At 32.8% G+C, this 11,682-nt stretch overlaps 1 protein-coding gene across 2 annotated transcripts in view; it reads right to left on the bottom strand.

Annotated features, from left to right (window-relative positions):
• Positions 1 to 516: 516 nt before the first annotated feature.
• The window catches only part of LOC110024843 (UPF0235 protein At5g63440), a 39,918-nt gene continuing 28,752 nt past the window's right edge, over positions 517 to 11,682 (bottom strand). For both annotated transcript variants that reach the window (XM_020725017.1, XM_020725018.1), the window contains exons 4-7: positions 7,233 to 7,329; positions 3,283 to 3,371; positions 3,094 to 3,162; positions 517 to 826 (exon numbers count right to left, since the gene is read on the bottom strand). In XM_020725017.1, coding sequence (XP_020580676.1) covers positions 767 to 826; positions 3,094 to 3,162; positions 3,283 to 3,371; positions 7,233 to 7,329 — 315 coding nt within the window. In that variant the 3' untranslated portion in view covers positions 517 to 766. The remainder of the gene's footprint in view (positions 827 to 3,093; positions 3,163 to 3,282; positions 3,372 to 7,232; positions 7,330 to 11,682) is intronic.

The raw sequence follows: 11,682 nt of genomic DNA on the forward strand, positions 1-11,682 counted from the left end.
ATATATATATATATATATAATAATCGTAACAACTTTTGCAATATCAGGTTAATCTTCAGCAGCTTCTTAATAAACTACAGCTGCCCCAAATGAAGCCTAAGAATCTAAATACTTGCTTATAGTAAAACAAACACAGATAGAAGCATATAAGACCTCAAAGGGCAGATATAAACAAATTTGAACGACAAAGGCCCAAGATTAGGCACAAATTACAACCAGAAGCTCAGAGCATAACTATAGAAGTAAAAACTGATCTTTATATAAATATCTTATTTCAATTGGCATCCATGAGAAGTAACATCAAAATGCCTCTGCGAAAGTTCAAAATATTAAAGGGGGCATTTACATTCATATCACACAATTCCTAATTTACATATCTAACATCCAATCTTTAACTTCTATATTTACAACACTCAAATTTTTTACATCACATGAAAAAAACCACTATTTACCAACTTTTAAAAGTGAAAATATATCATATGCTACAAATGTAAAAAAATCAAAGTTTACGTGCTAGATATGTAAATGAAGAGGAGACATTCAGTATGTATGAAAATCTTACAATAAGAGTAAAAATCTTCTGCTAGATTGGAGACAATAATTAGAGTTCCTCAGAGATCTGAAAACCATAGTAAACACCAGAAATCTTCTGAAAGAGTTACTTCAGCAAAGAAAATTATGTTAATAACACAAACTACCAGGAAAATGTGTTCAAAACATGTGATTAGTGACAGATTCTGCAGGTAGAAGACGCTGTAAGATAGTCTCAGGGCTGCACAGCCTCCAAAAGCTTCTCATATACTTGTCTTGCGGTTAAATCTTCAACCTGTGAAATATTCCATAACTCATTAATTTAATCAGGCATCATCAGTAGGTTAATTAAGTACTTGCCTAGTTAGGTTAATTATATGCAAATAAAATTAAGTTAAAATTATTTATAATTTTAAGCCAAATTTTTATGGAACACTTTAAGAACTACTAGGAATTACACTAACGCAGGTTACCTCATATTATGTGAAGTTTATTGGGGAAATGAACAACTTGATTGATGAAAGGATTGGTAAGTAATAGAAACTATTATGGAACAATATCATCTGTTTCTGTTGACGCACGAAATCTAAAGCATGATTGGCAGAATCGTTAGAAAATAAAGCTTAGTTCTAACGAGATATTATAGAATGAATTGGCAGAGGTTAAAGATGCTGTGAAATATATCATTAGTTTACATAATTAGACTATTAAATAAAAGGATTGTGGGTTGATTTATTATCATTAGATCATTTCTGAAGGTGTAAAGTAATTAGAATTAATGGAGAACTAGTTCTTGAACAAATTCATTAAATGACTTCACAATTTTGTATGCGGCGGAAGAGACGGAGTCATATATGTTGTGCACCAGTTCTTCTTAAGTCCTGAGGAACTTGAGAATGAGCTGATTACTATGATTATTTCCTTAAAATAAAGTTTAATAACAAGTCTTTTAGGATTGTAAACTGAATAAATATGGAACCATGTTCTAATGTAGCACTTTGCGATCTAGTGGGCTCCTTGATAAGAGTATAGAAATTGTCTCGAGTTAAAATAGGTTCAATATTGACACTCCTCCCGAAAGGTTGTTGGCGTCACGATAAGAGTATTACTATCTCATGAAATAGAGAGTTACATGATATCAGACAAAAAGAGTTGGCAATGAGATTGATCTCAAAGAAGACAGAGAAGAGCATTAAACAGAGAAATCAATGGAGGGCTTCAATGAAGATACCAAAGTAGCGTCAATAAATAGTATAGATGGAGAACACTCACGAAGTAACTGTTGGTCTCCATTTTTTGTGATAATCATCAACGATGGTTGGGCCATAATAGCATCATGCAAGGTCCTAGAAGAGAATTGTGTAATAGATGGAAAGAAGGATCTCATGGAGAAAGAAACTAATAGAATGAATGGGCCACAATTAGAGAAACGTGTGCGAGGGGGGCCAATAGAGATCAAAAGTTCGACGAGATCGGCATTGATGAGATTTCTAGAAAAGATCAAGATGATTATAAGCCATGTCTCTAATATCGCATTAGAATGGAAAGATTTGGAAATGATTATATATTTACCCAATTTTCTTTATAACATAAACATATGTGATTAGATAAAATATAAAAAAGTAAAAAATATATAATAATGACAAATAGTGTAGTTTCCTATTATAAATAATCATCCCATAAGATACAATAGCACAGAACTTTAAAGTTTTTTTTAGGTCAAATTTTAATTTGCCTCTCTTAGCATTTCACCAACAGATCTTAAAAGAATACTAATTTTTCATACAAACATCTTATCCAAAGGCAAATAGTTTTTTATCATTTTCTTTATACACCTATAACGGACAACCAATCAAACTTATAATCACCATGCATTCTTGGCACAATATATATATCGCCTTCTATATAAAAACAAGTCTGTTTGTAATTTGGTGGCCCCAATTTCAGAAGCACTTAATTATTATTGTCGCTTAATAAAGTATACATTCATAATTCTAAAATCATAGGCCATTATGAAATTAAGTATAGCTTCTCCAATTACATTTCATTGTTCTATTATAATCTGATCTTGAAACTTTCGTTGCTTATCATACTAAAATTCTAAAAACCAGTTTGTCCAGTTAAATCGCACTCAATACATCAATTTTTTTTTATTTGGTTACTCGAGTATTAAAAATAGCTGATACAATTCTTGAATCCATCATTAAAATACTCATTTTTTTTTTTTAATTCTTTAAACCGGCATTTGCAGTCCTGCGATATTACAACAAAAGTGTTAGATATTTCTTCTTTAAAATACTGTAGAGATTGTAATCTTATTTCCACTTAACCCACCAACCTTTTTCAAAGCCAGTGCAGTAGAAATTTAGTTCCTAAATCATTCCTCACACAAAAATAACGTAGATAAATAATTATGCTTTCTATTCTTAAACTGCACTAAGCTTCTGTGCTACGAAACCAGAATAGTTAACCGGAGAGCTGAATTATCAAAGAAAAGGCAAAAATGAAAGACCATAGGAATAACAAAAAATCAAATTTGCCAAGAAGTTCCAGTTAACTCACCACAAGCAACTTTGATTTATTGTTCCATCCTCTCTGGAGGGTCATTTGGCTTAGGCGCAACCCTAAAACCTGATTCAGAAACAGCACAAGAATAATATCATTTACTAGTAATACTGCAATAAAGAATAAGCAGACGAGAAATATAATCAATAGATGAACAAACAAATAGTATGTTGATGCCTTCGATACCTTGCCCATAAATTCCAACAACTCATTGTTAGCTTCACCATGGGCAGCGGGTGCAGCTACAGTCACTCGAACATCATCTGCATTTACTCCTGATGAAAAATAGGACTTGTGAGAATATTTAGTTGTACCATATGGTCAGCCCTCCAGCTAATTGTCACCAAATGAGATTTTAAGAATGTTCAATTACATGGCAACTAAAAATCTATAATGTTATCATTTTTTATGAAATTTACTTCCCAAAATGAATTACCGAAATGATATTCACTAATCTTTCTTCTTTATATGTATGACAGGATGCTCAGAAAAATATGCTGATAAAGCTTTAAATTTGGCAATAATAAAAAAAAGAAAATATCAAATCACTTGTTTTAAGGAAAAATACAGATACTCAAAAGAATCTCATCCCCACCATACAACAACAACAACAAACATTTATCCCACTAAGTGGGGCCGGCAACATGAATCATTTTTCTCCATTGCTTCCCATTGAGTGTCATATTTTCATTTAATTTTAATAAATTAAGATAATTTTTTAGACAATTTGCCCAAGTCTTTCAAGGTCTACCGCTGTCTTTCTTAACATAAATTAAATCTAAGACATCTACTCTCCTAATCGGATCATTAGATGGTCGACGTTTAATATGACCAAATCATCTAAGTTGACTCTCTCTAATTTTGTCCGCCATTAGAGCTACACCAACCCTATCATGGATATATTTGTTTCGCATTTTGTCTCAAAAGTATTCTAAGTGTAAAGCTACTCATCCACCTAAGCACTCTCACCTTGGCAAAACTTAGTTTTATGCTTCTCTTTTAAAGGCCAACATTCAGTGCCATAGAGCATTGCAAGTTGCACCACCATCTTATAAAATTTTCTTTTCAGTCTAAGCGATACTTTTCTATCACACAATAGGCCCAAAGCATTCCTCCACTTCAACCAACCAACTTGAATTCTACTAATAACATCCCATCTATATCACCGTCACTTTGAACAATAGACCCGAGAATCTAATGTGTTCGCACCTTTTAATAATTTGATCACCCATAGTTATAACTCTGTCGCCAGAGCTACTACTACTAAAATTACATTCCATGTACTCAGTTTTAGTTCTACTCAAACGAAGGCCTTTAAATTCCAATGTAGACCTCCATAATTCAAGTTTTTCAGGAACTTTCTCTCTAGTCTTATCCACGAGAGGGATATAATCAGCAAAAAACATACATCAAGGTACATCCTCCTGTAAATGTCCAGTAAGAGCATCCATAACTAAAGCAAAAAAAGATATGGGCTTAAAATTGATCCATGATGTAATCCAACTGAAATAGGAAAATATTTGGTCAATCCTCTTGCTCGAACACAATTAACACAATTAACAACTCTAGTATACATATCTTTAACGACTTGAATATGACTTCAAGTCATATTAACACCTTTCTTCTCTAAAACTATCCAAAGGATATCTCTTGGAACCTTATCATAAGCTTTTTCTAAATCAATAAAAATCAAATGTAGATCCTCCATATTCTCTCTGAACTTCTCTATCAAACCTCTCAATAAATGTATAGCTTCCATAGTAGACCTGCTTGGCATTAATCCAAATTGATTATGAGAAATCTTTGTAATACGTCTTAACCTATGTTCAATTACCCTCTCCCATAATTTTAAAGTATGACACATCAACTTAATTCAACTATAGTTTGCACACTCTTGTGCATCCCCTTCATTCTTAAAAATGGGGACCAAAATACTCTTACTCCACTCCTCAAGCGTCTTTTTAATTTTTAAAATAATATTGAAGAGTTTAGTAAGCTAAGAAACTCTCAAATTTCCTATATATTTCCACACTTCAATTGGGATATTATCACGTCCTATAGACTTTCCACCCTTAATTTTCTTTAAAATCTCCTCAACTTCTTTTTTAATAACGCGACTGTAGAAATGAAACATTTTATTATTATTAACGATATTAAGATTAATAAAGCCGATCGTATTTTCAGAAACCTCATTAAAAAGTTTATTAATAAAGCCGATCGTATTTTCAGAAACCTCGTTAAAAAGTTTATCAAAATAACTCAACCAACTATATTAAATATCTTTTTCTAAAAAAAAAAACATTTTTTGATTTTCATCTTTAATAAACTTGAGTCATATCTTTACTTTTATTTTCTCTTTGTTTGGCTAGTTTAAACAAATATTTTCACTATCTTTATTATCTAATCTATTATAAAGATCACTAAAATTAGATTAAAGTCACAAATTGTCCTCATAGACTCCCTACGGGCCATTTTATATTTTTCCAAGTTTTCTAAGCTTTTATACTAAAATCAATTTTAATAACATAGCTTCTTATATTTTATTTTTTCTTAAACATTATTATTCCACCACAAACTATTTTTATTTATAAAAACTATTTCTTTTGATTCCCCAAGTGCAACTTTTGTCATTTGTTTAATAGCATTTGTTACTTTATCCTACATAAAATTTGTTTCTTCATAAACATCCCAAATGTTGAAATTTTGATGTTTACTCATAAATATAATTTTATTTGTCTTTTAGATGTTTCCATCTAATTCTATGACAATGATTCATAGTATTATTTATTTTAGAACTCTTAATCTTAAAATCTAGAACTAATAATCGATATTGAGTACTTAAATTCTCACTTGGAATGACCTTACAATATTTACATTCTCGACAATCTCTTCTTCTCATAAGAAAATAATCAATTTGTGTTTTATTAGATCCATTCTTATAATTAATAATATGCTCATCTATTATCTTAAATAAAGTATTAGCAATAACAAAATCGCATGCTAAAAAATATATATAATATGGCTCTACCTTCTTTATTAATCACTCCAAACCATATCTACCAAGAATATTTCTAAAATCTCTACCACTCTACCGACATGTCCATCTAAATCTCCTCCAATAAAAATTCTTTCTTCAAGAGGTATCATTTGTATTAAATCTCCACCATGAATAGATAAAATAGAGTTAATATTAGAAGTAAAAATCTGGCATATCCAGGTAAAAAATGTCCGTTGTTTATGTTAATAATGAAGTCAGAATCTCACGAAGAAGCTTCCAACAAAAATTAAGCATTCAACCAACTTGTTATGAAGCAGAGAAAACATGATGACAAAGGGAAGAATAAAAAGTAAGACAGCTTATTCAGGAATTTACTTGACCATATCACCCTGCATTGCATGGTGCCAATAAAGCATATATATTTGAGCATTATAAAAATAAAATTTTGCGTATTGGGAAACTTTTTACATTAGACTAGACATGTACTCTTTTTGCTGCATCGTCACCAGGCTTCCATGAAGCAGATGATCTTCAGAGAAGATGAATCTTTTTTCTTGCTTATTCAACAAGCGTGTCTATAAATAACGCAATAGGTTGAGTCATTTAAATGCAAATCATAAGCTAGAATAAAACAGTCTCATTATTTAAAGAAGGGGCATTTACATACATACCACCCAATTCCTATGTATTTCCACATCTACTACCAAAACTTTACTTTTTAAATTTTTATCATCCAAATCGTTCATGTCCAATAAAAAATACCACCATTTTAACTTTTAAAATGTGAAATACACCTTTTCGTGCATAAGTAAGATGGCATGCATGTAAAAATTGAGATTTAGGCATTAGATGCGTAAATACATAGGAATTGTGTGGTATGTATGTAATTTTTATGTTAAAGAAACATATGCCGTTCAATCAAAAGCTACATCTTCCTTTAAAGAAACATATGCCGTTCAATCAAAAGCTACATAACATTAAAAAAGAAAACATATCTAAAAGGTATAAATACATCCATACACCAGATATTCAACTGAGTTAAGCATTTATATTATACAATATTTAAAACAGCAATTAATCAGACTAAAATATTCTTTCTGTACAGAAATATCACTTTAAATAGCATAATGAAGCTTACTTGTAATGGCAGAACGCTGTGCACGATCTTCTACTTCAATTGCAACTTGAACGAGACCACCTTCCAACTGTGATATGCAAGGAGGAACGGGAGCATCCTGTAGCGTGGTTGACAAACTTTAAAATGTTCATAGTGAGGTATATTACTGTTATCTTTTTTTTATCATTATTTAAAAATTATGTTGGCGGTTCAATTGTGATATTTTGAATTGCTTAAACTCCGGACATACTAACTTAGAAAACTATCAGTAAAGAAAATGTTTTCCTAGAAGAGAGGATTATGTATATAATTTGTCATGCATGATATAATGGGTTTTGAATTATGAAGTTTTTATAATTTTTTTTCTTTCGTTTATTGTGAGAGTGACTGTAACACGCAAAATTTGAGAAGCTAGATAAAATTTTAGAGATTTAAAAATATGCCCCAAATTTCTCATTTCTCAAATTTCAACCGAATTAATTTCATAAAATTCTACGTATCAAATCGATCAAGTCAAATTGACCAATTCGATATATGATACTATATATAAATTTTGAATAGAAAGGGAGACAAAATTTTGAAGTTATAAATTCAATTAACCGTAGTTAATCCCTTAATTAAATCTTCAATCCCGCACCCTTACTGAAGCCGCCTCCGTTCCTACGTGATTATCAATCGTAGGATGGATTGGATGGCTGAGATCCAAGGGTATCACCTTATATGTCGAACCACCCTTCATTTCCTCCTACACTTCGAACTCGTGAGTCCTGCAATTGCGAGATTTTAGTAAACACATCCACGCGACCAAAGTTGCACAATCCACGGGGAGCTGCAAGCAATGATCAGAGGCTCCGACACGAAATCGATGAGTAAGAAACCCTCTTCCACGATATTTGTGACATTCTTTTCCTTCCTTACATTTCCATTCTAACATATGCCACAAATCGGTGCACTTTTTTTGTTTCCGGTAACTGTAGTGGAGGGGAACTTGTGTCAGAGACTACGAAATTGGTTTGTGGGCTTCCGTAAGGGCCATTAGCTAGAAATCAACAAAGAAAATGGAGGATTAAAGTAATAGGAGGAAGAGGGAAGAAGAATAAGCAGTCTCGGACAAGTGTCAGTTATACAAGGAAGCCTGTTTGAAGTAAGAATTCATAAATGAATTATGTTTATGATTAAATCATGAGACAAGCCTTTGATACTATTACATTTAGAATTTTCTGCATATTATGAATGCTTGTATACTCTGTATGAATGAGCACTTGATTCTCCCTTACGATACATGATTTTACTATGTTATGAATATGATGAATATGCTTACGAAATTATTGATTGCAGGTATTGATTTGCTATGCATATGTTATATGAAATGTCGGTGATGAATGTTTATTCTAGGATTCATGCTTTAAAAAAATGTCATAGGTGAAGTTATAGGTAAGCTGGATACTTGCAAGTACGGGCGAAAAGGAATGATGGGATCCCCGACTTTTGATATTCAAACAATGAAAAAACTCTGAGAACCGTTGAGATCAAACAATGATGGAAAGTAGGGTAATGTTAGTACTAGAGGGGCTATTGATGATTGCTATGTTGGGAGGGCTCAACCTTTATCAATAGTTAATGTGACATTTAGGCTGGGTGACGACCCAATGACATGACATGTGAATAATTGAGACATATACAATTACAATTGACATTCATATGATTAGATTGATAACTCCTATGAATATGCTTATAATTACACATGAATGAAATGAAATATATGTTTTATACCGCAGTCATGATTCTCAGCATTTCATGTCTTTTCTTTTTGTGTTTGATTCGTGTATAATATGTTGAATCGTGTGTTGTGGACATGAATATGGATTATACACGAGAATGCACGATATTTTGTTCTTAAAATTTTATTTTAGTTTTGATTATTTTCTGAGTTTGTTATTGTTCACTCTACAATGATGATTTTCAAAAAGAGGAAAGGAGCATCGGGGCGAGTAAGGTGTGATTTCTACATCTTTTAAATTTCATAATTTTGGGAACTTATACAAAATTTTTTGGTACGTATTTTTAGTGTGTTGGATTTAACAACTGTGTGTGCATGTGTGTGTGTGTATATATATATATATATGCTTCGATGATATAATTTCCATACTTCCGATTATATACATATGAATGTATTATAAAATGAAATGTATCAAGTATGTTTGTGAGGATTTAGTTAGACTACTTTATAACTCACTAGGTCCTGATTCTATAAGTCAATAGTAGTGCTAGTGAGAATTTAATCGGATCTAATCGTCCACCGCTATCGCACCGCAGCTGACCCTTTGGGGGGGGTTGTGACAGTAATTATCCGTTACTATGGGCATCATTGGGCTAGTTGATGAGGTTAGGCTAAAAATCATTTGCAAGTTTGGACTACGCTTTTGTCGATTGATGGATCCATTGTGATCAAACTTCGCATTGTTGTCCCTTCATATTCTATTTCATATAAATCTTGTTTATCATTCACACCTTTTGCCCTAGTAAAATTGCCAAGTAATCCTAGTGTAATTAGTTATTTCAAAATAAAGAATTCCTGTTATAGAATAGAATCGTGTGGTATAAAAAAGGATAGAAAGTTCTCAATGTAATGCACAAAAATTCAAATCACTTCTTCTCGTTCACTCTAGAAGAGTTCTTTTAGTATGCATTCCTCTTGCATTTTAGGTAAGAAAGGAAGCCCAGGGTAGTGGTTAAGTTGGCTCAATTAGAGTCTTCAAACTATTCTCTCTACAAATGCAAGATAAGTCTGCACACATGGTTGGAAGCTTCGTGCACTAGATGCACCTTTTTATACATTTTAGGCATCTCTGATTAAGTTTGTTACATGATATCTCATCAAACTAAATTTTGAACATGGCATTGGGTTATATTCATGGTATTTCTATATTAAAAAAAAGAAAATCAAATGAATGCCAAAAACTGATTCCACTTCATAGGCTATTGTTCAGCTACACGTAACTATCAAAATAAATGTCAATAGCTGATACTAAACACAATAATAAGATAAGTTGAACACATCTCAAACGCAACGAAAAATGACCGATTGCACTCAAACTTGCAAAATGAATAGCATTGATTTATCCAAACTTCAAATTACCTAGAAAAAATCCCTACATCATTAAAATCATTGCATGAGAATATATTGAAATTTCATCTACACACAAAAAAAGAGTGAAAATTTGACATGTAAGAGTGATGGAAATTCATGAGGGTAAATGCACAGATGAAAAAGAGAGCATTATTTTATATATATATATATATATAATAAAATATTTTATCATAATTTCCATTACTTCGTTTGAGTCTGTCTAAGTACCTCTGTTTTGCAGCGTAGAATCAAATGGTTAGGCACATGAGGGTGGTTGGTGGCTCGTATCATAGCCTTCGGCCATTCTTTTTAACTATATATAACTACATAACTATATAACTATATAACTATATATATATATATATATATAACTGTATAACTATATATATATATATCGCCTATGGTGAATCCTTGGTTTCTCTGATTCACTGTGATTTCGTCTTTTCTCATCTTCGTCTTCGTCGCTTGTTCGCCGTCGTGCGCAGCGGCTCGTTCGTGATTCAGCGGCTCTCGCATGAAGGCGTCAAAATCGGGGGCAACATTTGAAGTTTGGGTGCGGGCTTCTTCTGCGGCTCATTCTTTCGTCATCCCGAGAAGCGCGGGATCCTTTCTGCAGCTCGCGGCTCGTTCTTCGTCATCCTGAGAAGCGCGGGCTTCTTCTGCGGCTCCTATCCTGGCTAGTAGGGCGCAAGCTTTCCTCTGGCTCGAACGAATCGCCGACTGCTCGACTTCCCTTTCGGCATTTGCTCTTATTCTACTGTCACTTTGCTGTCCCACAGCCTTGCCTCCCTCTTTTGGGATGGCTTCAGACAAATCGTATGTTGTTGCCCTTGCGGGTGTTCACACCTCAAATACACCTAAATCGCCATCTTTTCCTCATTCATTTGAGTGGGCGGAGGACATCAAAAAGCCTGGTAGGAAAAATGAAAAATCTGTCATCTTTTTACAGAAGACGATGGTATTCAACTTGTTTTCTCTTGTCGTCTGAATTTGGTTGAAAAATTTATATATGGTCATCCCAAAATGGAGCTCATTCGCAAAGAATTTGAACTTATGCACCTTGTTAGAGAGTGAAAAATTGGACTATTAGATAGGAGACACGTTCTTATTCAAATTAACAATGAAGAAGATTACATGCGCTTATTTGCTAGAAGGATAATCTGGATTGATAATAGAGCAACGAAGATTCTGAAATGGTCTGTGGATTTTGACCCATAGACGGAACCACCAATCATTCCGGTTTGGATTTGTCTCTCTAGTCTGAAACTTTATTATTTTTCTCAAAAAGTATTGTATTATATTGCCTCAACTTATGGAAAGTCACTCAAGACGGGCATTCCT

This window comes from Phalaenopsis equestris, unplaced genomic scaffold, assembly GCF_001263595.1.
Source record: "Phalaenopsis equestris unplaced genomic scaffold, ASM126359v1 Scaffold000276, whole genome shotgun sequence".
In the NCBI taxonomy this organism is placed as follows: Eukaryota; Viridiplantae; Streptophyta; class Magnoliopsida; order Asparagales; family Orchidaceae; genus Phalaenopsis; species Phalaenopsis equestris.